The sequence below is a fragment of the Ictidomys tridecemlineatus genome, chromosome 6 (assembly GCF_052094955.1).
Source record: "Ictidomys tridecemlineatus isolate mIctTri1 chromosome 6, mIctTri1.hap1, whole genome shotgun sequence".
NCBI lineage: Eukaryota > Metazoa > Chordata > Mammalia > Rodentia > Sciuridae > Ictidomys > Ictidomys tridecemlineatus.
Window position 1 is genome coordinate 25,172,041 of NC_135482.1, and position 15,437 is coordinate 25,187,477.

The window sequence follows — 15,437 nt, forward strand, 5'->3', positions numbered from 1 at the left end:
AGTTCTAATGCAGTTAATTCCTCTGTGCTCAAATAGTATCTTGGAGGAACCTCTATTACAGCCCTTAACACACTGGATTGTAATTAATTACTTGTCTCTCTCTTACATTGGAAGTCATGTCCAGCCTTTTCTTTTTTGTATTCTCATCCTCTAACACCATGCTTTGCATATCTTCGTTCATTCATTCACCATCTATTTTCTGTGTTACTGTGCTAGGAGACTCTGGTTAAGTAGTAGTTAGCACCCATGTCTTTGAAGACCTGCCTAGGAACCAAACAGCTCCACTTTCTTCTGCTATAACATTGTAAAAAGTTATCTTTCTAAACCTCATTTTGAAATGGAGGCAGTACCTTCTTAAGATTGCTATAAAGATGAAATAAAATGCTTGCAAACAGTAAAATGCCTAGCAAGTGACAATGCCTAACAGTAAAATGCTTTCTTTTCCCAGTTCCTGTTTCGGGCACCCTCATTGTAATCCTCCTTTTGGGTAAAGTGGGTAATCCCTTGCGTTCTTTAATTCTCTCTTTGGTCATTCGTCAAGTTAGCAACTCTGCATCTCAACTGTTAGGTCCAAGCGTTCAGAAACCATTCATCTTCCCGAGTCTAACTCGCTCTAAACCCTTTCTCCTTTAGCCTACCCAGGGGCCGAGTTTATTTAAACATCAAGACTCCACCGCCAAGATCTGGACAACCAGCGAGACCCATGCTTAGAAGCTTTTTTTGTGTGTGTCCCGCAGCCACAGCCGGGCGGTGGCAATGCAGGAAAGCTGAATGAACCTCGGAAGGAATGAATGGGCTACGTCGGAGGCCGGGCCTCTGTTACGTCGTCCACCGGCGCGGGCGGGGCCCAGCATAAAGGGCCTGCGGCTCTAGCCGCCTAGTCCCACCGTCACGCCGCAGGCTCGGCTGCGGGGGCCCGAGCTCCGCGCCGCTCCGCGCCGCCTCCCCCAAGTCCCTGCCCCATCGCGGCGCGTCACTTCCGCCACCCCCAGCTGGGGTTGGGGCGGGGAACGCGGGGGAGGGGGCCAGGTCGGAGGAAAACCCGCCCGAGCCTACACCCGAGCAGGGACTACATTTCCCGAGGGGCCTCGGCAGCGGCGGCGGCGGGCGCGGCAACGTCCCCCGGAAGTGGAGCCCGGGACTTCCACTCGTGCGTGAGGCGAGCGGAGCCGGAGACGAAACCAGAGGCCGAACTCGGGATCTGACAAGATGGCCGGGCTGCCCCGCAGGATCATCAAGGTAACCGCCAGGCCGGTCTCTGGCTTCTCACTCTGCTTGGGTCCGTCGGAGTGGTGTGTCGAGTGGCCCTAGGCTTTCTCCGGTCCGCGGCCCTCGCTGAGAGGCCCGAGGCAACGCGGAGAGGGTCTGGCGGCCGCGGCGAGGGAAGTCGGGCGCTGGGGAGGGGGCGCTGGGGAGACTTCCGGCCGCGGCGGGGCAGCCGGGCGGCGGGCACCGGGGCTTCCAAGAGGCTGCCCCGCGGGCGGGGAGGCCTGGCCCGCGCCCGGGCGGAGGGTGGGGCTACAGGGCTGCAGTGCTGCGGGGCTCTGGTCTTGGGCGCGGGCAGGCGCGGGCCTCCGCGGTCTCTCAGACCACCCTGGGGCGGCGGCCGCGGGCGCGCGGGAATCGCGGCTTGGCCCGTACTCTGCGCGGGGGTTGTGGCCCACCACGGCCGCTCAGCCCCGGAGTCCCTTTTCTGCCGGGCTAGGAGCCCGGGGGTGCGGCAGACCTGGGTGCAGAATGAATGAACCGGGAGGGTGAGGCCGGGCGGTGCCCTGCGTCCCGGGAGACGGCCCCCGGAGGGCCTCGCGTCCTGCCGCGGTAGGCACATGCTCAATTCTGGCTAGCGGGGTCCGGGACGGGGGCGCTCCGCGCAGAGTTGCCCCGGCTTCCGCGGTCTTCTCTCCTAAATACATTTCCGCTCGTTATCTTCATGAAGTGATTTTACTCTGGTTGGCAAACTCCTGTGTGAGCTGTTTCTGTTACGAGGAAATAGTTTAACACGAGGTTGCGGGAGGGCCACAGTTGAGGGAGAGCTTATGAAATCTTGCCTCTCGGTTTTGTGCGCTTTATTTGTTTAAACCGTCTTTCCCCTGTTTATGAATCCTGTAGTTTGACTAGTACATATGAAACCATGAAAAATTTTGATTGATGTCTTGTTTTTGTAAATTCTTTACATAACATCAGAGAGTTCTCAGACCAGATAAATTTCTTGCATTCCACGAAAACTAAAATTTCTATTTTTTTCATAAAAAATTAGTTGAACATCTATATTGCTCACTATGCCAGCAAATGACTAATTTTGCAGCTTGATTTTGCTCGATATGAACTGTTGAACGTATTTAATCGTGTTCTTTTTGTCCAAAGTTTTTGGGGAAGAGATGCATACTAGGCGGAAGACCTCTTAGGCGTCGAAGGATGTATTGGGTAGTGTGTCATGCAATCACGATTCAATATGTTAGACATGGAGGGTTGTGTGTCATTGACCAGAAGGTCTTGATTTAGAAAATTTAGACCTTTTATGCCGTGCACGGTGGCACAACACCCGGAATCCCAGCGACTCGGGAGGCTGAAGCTGAGGCAGAAGTTCTCAAGTTTGAGACCAGCAAGGACAACTTAACGGCCCTGTCTCAAAAAAAAGGAAAGAATTGGGAGTGTAGCTCAGTAGAGGGTCCCTGGGTTCAATCCCAGTACTGTAAAAGCAAAGCAAAAAAAGAAAGAAAGAAAACCCAAAACACTTCTGTAAGGTAGAAATTCTTAGAAATGAGGGAAGAACAGATTGTCAGTGAGCTCTGGAGTCTAATAATCTGAACCTTCATGGTTGTATTATGGATTTGTTTTAGACTCTGTCCAAGGAGGTTTAATTATCATATACCTTGGAAGGTTCTTACAGTGTGGTTTTGGTTATGATGCAGTTACATATCCACCAATGATCATGCTTATGGAGGTCCAGTTGAAAAGTGAGAACTGTGCACCAAATATCTTCGAGTTTTTATTTATTGTTACTTAGGTTATGGTCTAAGTACCTATCAGAAATTGACATTAAAGGCAATTCTCTAAAATACATAGTGAACTAAACATTTACCTGCATTTTCCCCATTTTTGCTTGATTTTGAAGAGGTGAATCAGTCATACAAAAGCCTTGGATGGAAAAATAAATTTTGTGTAAACTTGTTTATAAATTTGCAGAAATGGTTGAAAGCAATAAGTTGGAGTTCTCATAATTAAATTAATTTGTCATGGGCTGGGGGATATAGCTTGCCTCACATGCCCAAGGCCCTGGGTTCAGTCCCCAGCACCACAAAGGAAAAAAAAAATAATTTGGCATTCATTAAATTTATGCTAAGCATCTATATTTTACTGTTTAAAATGATAACTTATACTGTAACATAACCTTAATTTTACAATATCTTACTGATAACATCTCTAATGAATATGCCTTGATTTTTGTCATGTAAAGGTTAAAATCAGTGGGCTGGGATTGTAGCTCAGTGGTAAAGTACTTGTTTTGCATGTGGAAGGTACTGGGTTCTGTCCTTAGCACCACCTAAAAATAAAGATATTATGTCCATCTACAATTAAAAACATTTTAAGAAAAAAGGTTAAAATTAGTGGCCTCGGTATAATATATTTACAGCTATAAAGGACAGTTTTAGATTATAATTTTTTAGTGTCCATGCATGTATTTATGTAGGTTGTTCTATAATCACTGAAAATACTTTCCTTTTTTTCTTTTTGGCAGTGCTGGGAATTGAACACAGGGGTACTTTACCACCAAAGCAGACCCTCAGCTCTTTTTATTTTTTATTTTGTGAGAGGGTATAAGTTACCAGGACTGACTGGCTACTGACTTCTGATCTAGGGTATTACAGATGTGTGCACCACTGTGCCCAGCTTTACTGGACTGTTAATTTATTTCTTGGTGACCTTTTGACTTTTTTTTTTCTTTTTTAAAATTTTTAAATTTTTTATTTTTTTGTAACAGAGATCATTGTCCTTTTTTAATTTTGAGATAGGGTCTCTCTTGCTTAAGACCTTGATAAATTGCTCAGAGTGGCTTTGAACTTGTGATCCTCCTGCCTCAGCCTCCTGAGCAGCTGGGATTTCATGACCTTTTGATTTTCAAATGATGAAATGTAGTGTTGATTATTCTTATCTGATGGAAATAGTAAAATGAGATAGCTTGATTTGGACAACTAGGATTAACATGATGCTCTTTCATAATGGTCATTATTTCCTTTTGCACATTCCTTCAGCCATTTGATCCTTGAAGAAATTTTATGATCTAGATAGTATGTTTTACATTCTAGTAATTGATTCAAATGACTTTCCTAAGGTCTTAAAACTGGCAAGAGGCAGAACTTGGATCTTGACCAGTGTGACCTTCCCCTGTCTCTTGTTATTGGGAAATGACTTAAGGTATGTACAAGTACCTTGCTAACTGTAAATAATTATAAAAATATGACTTTTTTTGAATGACTCTTCACCCAGTTGCTGTCTCACTTGGATTTCCATATCCAATCCAGTAGAAAATTCTGTAGGAGCTGCATTTGTAATATATTCTAAGTCAGACACAAAGCCTCATCTCCCAAACCCCTGTTCGGTTCCATCATTCTTTGCCTGACTAATTCTAAGTGGCAGCTAGTGTTACCTTTTTAAAATACAGGTCATGTTACTCTACAGAAGTTCTCTGTCACACTTAAAAGATCTTGACACCTCCCCTCCCCCAGATGCAAGGCTCTATAAGTACCTGAGATCTGCCTATCTCTTAGTGCATCTCCTGGACTTCTGTTCTCTGTAGTCATACTGTTGCTTTGCTGTACCCTGAACATTAACTGGCTTAGCATTTACTACAGTCACAGGACTTAATTCCTGTTTGTTGCATTGCTCATTTTGCCTTTGTTGTATTCTTGCTCACATGGTGCATTGTTTGTCTCACTGATATCTACCTTACCTGTCCTATGTAAACCACAGTTTTCTTTTATCTCCTGTATCCCCCTTTTACTGCTCAAAGTTATGAAGAATTTCAGATGACCCGGGTATGGCTCTGTTAATGCCTAGAATAATTCTAAGCACTGAATTATTGACAAAATAAATGAAGGAGCCTTAATTTCAATGGAAAAGTTTTAGGAAAGTTATTCTGTATTGTAATGTGATGTTGTTTTGCTTAGTAGATTCTCCCTCAACCAATGTCTGAGCCTTCAGTTAAGTCTTATTCAATCTGTAAAACCAAAATACATCAGTCTTTTACATTGTTGACTAGGACATAAATCACAGTGTATGAAAGGCTGTAAAAGGTACATAGAAAATCAAGACTCCTTTATCTGTCTTCAGCATTTTAGTTCCCTTTCCTCAGAAAATCATTTTTATTGTATGTCTTTCCAGAAAGACTGGAGTGACTCAGTAAATATATGCTAGGCTTCTTTCCCTCCTTATGCAAATTCCCTCCCCAATCCTGCCCCCAGTCCAAGCAACAATATATCTTCAAGGTGACTCATTTTTTTTTTTAAGGACAACCTTGTGAAGTTTTGCAGTTAGACTTTAACTAATTGTTTATTGATAACTTTTAGATTGTTCCCAAAATTGTGCTATACAAAAAATGCTGTAATGAATGGTTTAATATATCTGGTATTTTGTGTGACACTAGAGTCTTGGTAGTTCTGTTTTTGATAGAGATTTAAAATAGTTTTTTGTCATCTGGGCTAAAGCTCTTTCAATCTGAGTGGCTGAGCAATTAAAATTTACAGTCATAAAAGCTCAGAGACACCTATTGTATTTCACTGCATAATTGTCACAGATTTTTATGCCTTTTTAAAAAATGTTTTTCTCAGAAAAAATGAGATTATGTGAAGCCTTTTTTTCTTTTAATTTTGGTGGTGTTACTTAAAATTCACTTATTATCCATTTATTACTAAACTGTTTTTGGTGTGAGATTAAGATGCACAGAATACTTATGAATGTACATTAAAATTGACTAGACCAAAATTGATGTACATCATCTTTTCATGACAGTTTAGCAAACATTTTTCTGGTGTGGGGAAAAATAGGTACATTAATTGTTATTGATTTGTGCATTATATAGTCTAAATGTTATAGTTGAGAAAATTTACAACAGTGTTGTGAGGCATGAACTTAACAATTTAATCTTCTGTGTCAAAATTTTTGTGCTATCAGTGGTTTCATAATCTGATGCACCACACCATGCACACAAGATGTGTTTATGGTTAGTACTGCAGCACAGCGCTCTAAGCAAACCAGGCAAGTTGGCTTTCATGAATTTACCATGGATGCGCATGAGCTGAGAATTTTAGGCTAGAACTATTGGGCAAGAGAAGACAAATGTATATCCATATGCTATTGGTGAAATACATTGCCGTTCTGTTTTCCTTTTAAGGGGAGTGACAAACAGAATTATCCCATGCAGCATATAAACCAATTTTTGGACTGGAAAAAATAAGGTTCGATATTATGTCTGTGAAATATGGTAAAACATCTGTAAAATGAGAAAGCCTCCCTTTTCCCTATCTTTCATAAAGAAAAATTAGAGTTGGGAGCTGGGGATGTAGCTCAGTTGTACAGAGTGCTGGCTTACAATGCATGAAGTTATTTTGGGAACAAATGAGATCTATAGATAGGGCCTTTATGTGTTACATTGAATAGTGAGATTCTTTTAATTGTCTTTAATCATGAAAACCGTAAATGCAGTCTTAAGAAATAGTTAAAATCAAGGAGTTGATCTACTTAATTAAAGCCTAGCAAGCTAGTTGCCTGAGATTAGAATTCCACCGGTCTGCACATACTGACTTTTCTAATAGCTGAGGATGAGTTTTTTTTTTCTTTTTCTTTTTTTTAAAGAGTGGGGGGGGACAGAGAGAGAGAGAAAATTTTAACATTTATTTATTTTTTCTTAGTTCTCGGCGGACACAACATCTTCGTTTGTATGTGGTGCTGAGGATCGAACCTGGGCAGCACGCTCGTGCGGGCTACCGCTTGAGCCACATTCCCAGCCCTGAGGATGAGTTTTTGAGACAGAGTTTTGCTAAATTGTTGAGGTTAGCCTTGAATTCAGGATCTTATGCCGAAGCCTCCTGAGGCACTGGGATTACAGGCATGCACCAGTGTGCCTCAGTGTCTTGATTTTTTTTTTTTTTTTAAGGCTTTCCAAGTCGTTGATGGGCCTTTATTTTATTTATTTATATGTGCTGTGAGAATCAAACACACTGCCTTCACACGTTCTAGGCAAGTGCTTTACCACTGAGCCACAACCCCAGTCCTCAGTATCTGGTTTTGCATTGACTAGAGAGTTCTGTTTGTTTAGTTTTTAATAATTATGTATAATTTAATAATAAAAGTGATTCAGAAAAGTGTTCTGTTTTTAAGCCCTGAAAATCTTTTGACTGATAATTGGTTTTCCCCCATTATAAAAAAGAAAACACAAAAAGCTTATGGTGAAGATTAGTGCATTATCAGTTGTAATTAAATCACCTTTGGAAACAGATAGGCTTGTATAGTAAAAATTTGACCAGAAACGGTGTGATTCTTAGCTCTTTTGGTTGGTGTCCCATACAGAAATTTTCTGACCTTCCTAGGAAAATAAACCAATATTTTTACATATGACTTCTGGGAATTTAGATTTCTTGTTAAAACTTATTTGTGGCTTTCCTAAGTCTCCTTGGGCTTCATGTTAAGAATCCCTGGACTGCTTTTTAGTAGTGATTGAACTTTTAGGTTTCAAAAAGAATAATGTTTAATGTAAGACTTAATGTTTTGATTATGAACTGTGGGGATAATTGAAAATAAATTAAAAATAGCAGTCTGTATTCAGCTCTTCCTTCAGTCCAGATTTATCAACTCCCACACAGTAGAAATTGAATTTTGTGAAATTATCAAGCACTTAGTGAGTATCCACCACACTAAGGCAGCAAGCATTTGCTTTGCTGAAGTTTGGAGTTTTTTTCCCAATATATGTCATCATCATTCTAAATTATAACCTTAGATTTTCATATAGTAGAGAATGTCTTTTCTTTTTCTTCATGAGGAATTAATAGGCTGAATAAATTGGATGACCAGAATTTCTGAATTGGCAGCTCAATACCTTTTCTTTCTCTGTACTTTGTTAGAATGATTTATCTGTATAAATGCATTTAAGAAGACCATAACTGGGATTGTGATTATGGCTCAGTGGTAGAGTGCTTGCCTGGAATGTGTGAGGTACTGGATTTGATCCTTAGCACCACATAAAAATAAATAAGTAAAATAAAGGTATTAAAAAGAAAAAGACAGTAACTTATACTACAGTTGGTCCATACTATTTCATACATTCATTATAGTGAGTTTTGGTTGCACATGACTTATGGAAATGAATACCAGAAACAAGGAAATGAGGACAGTAGTATCCAGCGGGGGCTTTGGACATTATAGTTGTCACCAACAGTTTCAATGTTATGGTATACAGTATTGTTTTAAAAACAAATCTGAAATGCTAATATTGTAATGTTATGAAACACGGTGTGTGTGTGTGTGTGTGTGTGTGTGTGTGTGTGTGTGTGTGTAAAATGAATTGGACTCTTGCTTTATTGCAATTGAAGTGGTTTTTTTTTTTGCAAATGTATATGAAGGGATAATGGATATACAAATTAGGAAATCTGATAGTAGCTGGTCAGCTACTTTAGCTAAATTCTTAACTTAAAGGTTCCTCCCAAGTAAAGCTGCTGCTGCTGCCGCCTATTTTTTAATATTCATTTTGTATATTATATACGTTGTAGAATCAAAATAGTCCAAGAGACTGAAAACTGTGGCCCTTGGGTCCTGTGGCAGAAACATGACTGGTTCAAAGAATGTATAACTGGGTAAGAGCCCTCAGAATCAACAGAAAAAATTGTTATTCACTCTTTTAAGAGCTGAATGGCCCTATTAGGATCGTTGTTAGGTTTGTTAAAACCTCAAATGAAGCTATTCTAAAATTTCCTAAGGGTACCTAGGTATAGATATTTTTATAATTCTGAATTGTCCTTTAACTCAGATGTTTCTGAATACCTAAAATTCTGCTATAATTTAAAGTTTTAAATTTTTTTTTTTATCTGGTTCTGGAGATTGAACCTAGGACTTCACACATGCCAAGCACAAATATTGTTATACTATTACCCAGCTACACCCCCAACCCTTAAAAGTATTTTGAAACATTGGTTTCAGAATCTAATGTTAACTTTTTTTTTTATAACAAAAAGGCTATTTTACCTTCAGCTTTGTGTATCATCAAAGTTTCTGTCAATTCGATAGTTTTGAGCAAATCAATTTGTGTTTTCAGTCTTTGCAAATCTAGAGATTTTAGCATCATTGTTAAGAAATCACTAGAGCCAGGCGCAGTGGTGCATGGCTTGGGAGGCTGAGGCATGAGGAATGAGAGTTCAGAGCCAGCCTCAGTGCAAATCAGTGAGACCTGTTTCTATATAAAATATAAATCAGGGCTGGGGATGTGGCTCAACGCTCTTGAGTTCAATCCCCGGTATCAAAAAAAAGCACTAGAAAGAAATGTTAACAAATACTATCCTTGTGTCATCATGTGGATAATTTTTTAATTTCTCTACAACTTTTTAAGATACCTTTATATTATAGTTCACACTCAGGAGGATGTTATTTCACAAGTAAACTTTTTTTTTTTTTTTTGGATACATAAAGGGCAGTTGGATAATCATCTTACAGTGAAGTAGAGGCAAAGTGGCTTTAGGTAAGACAAGGCCAAATTTCGGTCTTTCTTAACTTCGTGACTTTTTTGCCTTTCTGATACCCACTCATATGATGTGGATTAATGTTAAATTAATTGGACATTTATCAAATACACAATATGTATTCAGCACTAAGCCATGTGAATAAGATAGGCATCCCTGTCTAATGGAAAACAAATTACTGTAAGTTGTATTTTGAAAACGGAAAAGCAGGGGATTTGCCATAGTCTAAAGATCAAGGAAAGATGACTGTTGAATGTTTTATATTTGAAAAGTAGGAGTTGACCTGGACAAGAAAAGAAGAAAATTGAGTTTGGGAGAAGGAAATAACTTAGTACGAAAGCTGAAAGGAGTGATAGAGTGAGAATGGTACATTCTAGAAGTCAAGCATGTGTGATAGATAATGCCTTGTAATTTTTAGAGGGCTATGAAAAACTATTACTGTTTAATTACTAAGCAAAGAACATTGATATCAAGAACTTTTGGGCAAACAAAGCATTGCTGATTTTTTAAATTGTTAAATTCAGATTTAGTATGCAGATTATATTCATTAGAGTATACTATGGTGTCTTCTTTTTTTTAATTTTAGTTTTTAGTTGTAATTGAATATAATACTTTGTTTTTATGTGGTGCTGAGGATCTAATCCAGAGTCTTGAGTTTATTTTTTAGTTGTAGTTGGACACAATACCTAACCTTTTGGCCGGGGGGAGGTTGGTACTGGGGATTGAACTGAGGAGCAGTCGACCACTGAGCCATATCCCCAGCTCTATTTTCTATTTTATTTAGAGAAAGGGTCTCACTGAGTTGCTTAGCACTTTGCTTTTGCTGAGGCTGGCTTTGAACTCGCATTCCTCCTGCCTCAGCCTCCTGAGGCACTGGGATTACAGGCATGTGCCACTGTGCCCAGCTAGGGTTTTTTTGGTACCAGGGATTGACCCAGAGTCGCTTAACCATTGAGCCACATCTCCAGCCCTTTATTTATTTTGAGACAGGGTCTTGCTGAGTTGCTTAGGCCCTTCCTAAGTTGCTGAGGCATGCTGTCGAATTTTTTTTTTTTTTTTTTTGTACCCGGGATTGAACTCAGGGGTACTGAACACTAGCCCTATTTTTGTATTTTTGTACCATGCCCGGCTTGTTGTGAATTCTTTATCCTCCTGCCTCAGCCTCCAGATCCCCAGCCCCTGCCACTGCATTGCATGCCCATGGTCATAGTTTTTTATTATGTAAAATATTTACATCTTCCTGGGAGCATAGTGATGCAGGGCTGTAATTCCAGCAACTGGGGAGGCTGAGACAGGAGGATTGGGAGTTCAAAGCCAGCCTGAGCAATTTAGGGAGGCACTTATCAACTCAGCAAGATCCTGTCTCTAAATAAAATACAAAAAAGGGCTTGGGATGTGGCTCAGTGGTTGAATGCCCTTGAATTCAATCCCCAGTACCAAAAATAATTAGATTTTTTAATTGAAAGTGTATAGTAGGCCCTTTTCTAACCATGTTACATGCACTGATTTAATTATAACAGCAATCCTATGATATGAATGTTAGTATTCTCTCTGTTTTATTCATAAGGTATCTTGCACCAGAGGAGTTAAGTAATTTGTAGAGCTGTGATATGAACCCAGGTGGTTTGATTGTCTAGACATCATTCAGGTACTGCTTGTGGAATGTGCCAAAACATATCTGCCCCTTTGGTAATGCATGTATAATTTTTATATCATTTGTACAAAAGGAGTTGAAACATGTCCACCTGTAGGATCTAAGTGCTTAGCTTTTTTTCTTATCAGAAATCTTGTCAATGCATTTTAACCTGTTTAATAAAACTGTTCAGTAATATAGTTGTCCTTAAAGTGGAACACTTCTGGTTAGGTGTCATAGTCTTCTGCCTTCTTAGGTCCCTGGGTTTGGGTACATTTTTGTGGTTCTGTAGGAAGGGACTAGAGAGCATTTGTTCTTTCCTTTCCTGTTCTTTCTTTTTCTTGTTTAAATATTTATTTTTTAGTTGCAGTTGGACACAGTATCTTTATTTTTATGTGGTGCTGAGGATCGAACCCAGGGCCTTGCACATGCTAGGCGAGTGCTCCACCGCTGAGCCACAACCCCAGCTCAGTACTATTTTTTTTGAAGGGGGGCAGTGTTGGGGATTGAACCCAGGGCCCTGTGCATGCAAGGCAAGCACTCTGCCAACTGAGCTATATCCCCAGCCCCCTTTCCTGTTATTTCTTACCTGCAAAATATATTTGTAATATTACTGGATCATACTAAAAACATGGTAGTAATTTTAAGCAAGGATTTTTTTACTCAGTAAGCACAAAAATAGATTAGAATTATCTTGCACTTATGTATTAAATTGAATTTTGCATTTTCAACTTGGGGAATGGTATCTGTACCTGATTTAATTTCCTCACTCCCATTTGGGGAGAATAAGGAAAAGTGCTTTTCCACTATAGTTCCCCTGTGCCTGCAAACATAATTCTTGCTTTGGCTTTTGGAAAAAGCTTTTTTTTTTTCTTTCAGTTGAAGACATACACTTAAAATACTTGACACTTCTTATGCTTGTCTATAAGAGCTATTGTCATTAAGTAACACTTTTTCAAATAAAGCAGTGTCTACCTTGTCTTTATTGTTATGGTTCAACCCAAGTGTTGGGAGTTGGGAGTTCCGTTTAGGTGCCTGCCACTGACTGATTATAGAGGCCAAATTTTGCATATTTTTTATCAGAATTTTCTCCCAGGTTAGTTGGTAGGGATGCTGATGTATTGATGACAATGGTAGGGACAAAGTGATATTTTCTCTGAACACTTGTTTATAATCTGAGGGATTATGTTTATTAGAATTTTGCATTTTCAAATGCAGAATTCAATTATGGGTCTAGGGTGTTTGTTAAGTTTGACAATTTGGCACGTTGTTTTGTTTTGAGATTTCCAGATGGTTTTTGTGTGCATCTGGCAGAAACACTGGTATTTATGTGTGCTTCTATTCCCTGCAAAAATGGCTGGGATGTGGGGGACACAATCATATAGCCAGTATTGCCTTTGATAAAATACAAAGGCAAAAGAGTAGGAACACCAAAAAAGTGACAGACTAAGTAGGGAAATCCTCAAAATTATTTTAGGGAAAGAGTTTTGTTAGAGAGTAACATTTGAACTGAATTTTGAAGAAGTAGGAAGGTAGGGTGTGGGGTAGGTAGTATGTCATTCTATGTAGACATATCAAACCCGAGGAAGATGTTTGAGTAATGCTACAACTATAACATGAGTCAGCACTTCTGCTTAGACTATAGATCAAAATTTAATTTGAAACGTTTTTTTTTCTTCAGAGTAGTTCAATAATTACATACTCATCACTAAAATCTCAGTTAATATGCCATATATGTTATATACTAAAAGGAGTCAAAATAATAAATTACTCCTTCACTTTGTTTTGCTATTCCAATCTTTAATTCATGGGCAAAATGCTACTGTCTCACTGAATATTCAAGGAAAACCTAAATGCTTCACTTAATGTTTTTGAAGTATAATTCATAAACCGTAAAATTCATCACTTTACAGTGTGCAGTGAAGTGGTTTTTAATATATTCATAAAGCTGTATGACTATCACTTCTAATTCTAAAAGATTTAATCGCTCCAAAAAGAAACCCTGTACCTGCTGGAGTAGTCTTCATCTCTACTTCTCCCACTTTGGAAACTTAATCTATTTTCAGTCTCTGGATTTGCCAATTCTGTATATTTCATGTAAAAAGAAATCATAACAGTATGTGACTTTTTCTATCTGGATCTTTCACTTAACAATGTTTTCAAAGGTTTATCTATATTGTATCATTCCTGTGTAATTTTTTTTTTTTTTAGCTGACATTTTTTCTAAATACTTTAGAGAAATGGCAGAAAAAGCAAGGCAGTTTTAGGAGGTAGGGAGTCTATACTGGCTCTCATAAAACTAGTCACATTTGAAGCCCACATTGTTCTAGAACATTTAAGAAATACTCTCTTCAGGCCTTGTGAGGGAGATATCTCTCTCTCTCTCTCCCCTCCCCCCCCCTCTCTCTCTCTATATATATATAATCAGATATATATATTTGTCTTAAATAGTAGTAAATATTTGTCTTTATAGAGTAGATTGCTGTAGGCTAAGAAATTTTAAGCTGGACATGTTGAATATTGGGTAGAAATCAGATTTGGGTTATCTTTGTGTTTAAGAGTCTGTGACGTCCACATCACTCCCTGGGCCTTAAAATTTGATGATTCTGGGCTGGGGATGTGGTCCAGTGGTGGAACACTTTCAGTCTAGCATGCTCAAGATCCTAGGTTCTATCTTCAGCACTGCAAAAACAAACAAATGAATGGTGATTCTGTGATCCAGTAGGGTAATTTAAAACAATATGAGGCTGTTTGCTGGGTGTGGTGGTCCTTGCCTGTAATCCCAGTGGCTTGGGAGGCTGAGGTAGGAGGATCAAGTTCAAAGCCAGCCTCAACAATAGTGAGGCACTAGCAACTCAATGACACCCTGTCTAAATAAAATACAGATTAGGACTGGGGATGTGGCTCAGTAGTTGAGTGCCCGAGTTCAATCTCTGGTCTTTCCCCCCACCCCGACATGCAAAAAGGCGAGGGGGGGGGCACAAATGTTCAGAGTGTCGGTATTCTAAAAAATAAGTGTGTAGCTTTCCAGTATAACTAATGGAAGGCTTGTGTCATATCTGTTGTGCTAATTTTTAATCCTTTGAGTGTTTGTGTTCTCATGGGGTTCAGACTGGGCTTTTTCTCATTAAAGACTTTCCTAAACACTGTCATTCACTTCTCTGGCTTTAGTCATTGATTCTGAAACCTTAGGTCTCCTCAATTGCCGGCTTTTTATTTTTTTTTAGATGTCTTGCAGGCATTTAAAAAGCAAATTTGTTTTTTACCATGAAATGTTTTCATTTTGGTGTCCCTCTCGTATACATCAGCACTGGTAGTATCCTCCCACCCCTTTTCTCTCTGAGAGATTTATTTGGGGAAGCAGCTATACATTCAGGGGAGAATGTGGGCCATCTCCAGAGAGAGAGAGAGAGAGAGAGACTTTATTCATGTCATCACTATTAACCCAGTTGCCTGCCATCTCTTTCCCTTCCTCTAGACATCTTTGTGTGTGAGCTTTTATTCCTCTTCTGGATTTTGTTGGCAGTGATCTCAGAACTTCTCCCCTTTTCTTTGCTTATTTAGAAACACACACACAATTTTTCATATTGACATTCTGAAAACAGAGATGTGATCATGTAGCTCTATTGGGTTCAAACTCCTTAACCTTGTGTTTTTTGGGGGAGGGGGCACTGTTTAGTGGGAATTGAACTCAGGCACTCGGCCACTTAGTCATCTCCAGCCCTATTTTGTATTTTATTTAGAGACAGGGTCTCACTGAGTTGTTTAGCGTCTCGCTTTTTGCTGAGGCTGGCTTTGAACTCTCAATCCTCCTCTTGTCTCAGCCTCCCGAGCCACTGGGATTACAGGTGTGAGGCACTATGCCCAGTTTAACCTGGTATTCTTCACAGCCTTCCTTTTTATCATAATCATATCATTGGTATTTACTTCCTTGTACTCCCTACTCTGCAGTCTCTTATGGTGTTTACCAGTCACAATGATGAATTTCCTCTCTCCTGAGTTACCCATGTCTGGCCATCAGTTGGTTCTCTATTGGATAAATTGCAAATTGGACTAATGTGCTGCAGGGATGTTGCGTG

At 39.7% G+C, this 15,437-nt stretch overlaps 1 protein-coding gene across 2 annotated transcripts in view; it reads left to right on the forward strand.

The window, feature by feature from the left end:
• Positions 1 to 1,083: 1,083 nt before the first annotated feature.
• The window catches only part of Ube2n (ubiquitin conjugating enzyme E2 N), a 30,517-nt gene continuing 16,163 nt past the window's right edge, over positions 1,084 to 15,437 (forward strand). Inside the window, exon 1 of one of the 2 annotated variants that reach the window (XM_078053016.1) lies at positions 1,084 to 1,239. In XM_078053016.1, the coding sequence (XP_077909142.1) occupies positions 1,210 to 1,239 (30 nt within the window). In that variant the 5' untranslated portion in view covers positions 1,084 to 1,209. The remainder of the gene's footprint in view (positions 1,240 to 15,437) is intronic. The other variant, XM_078053015.1, reaches the window with a different exon arrangement.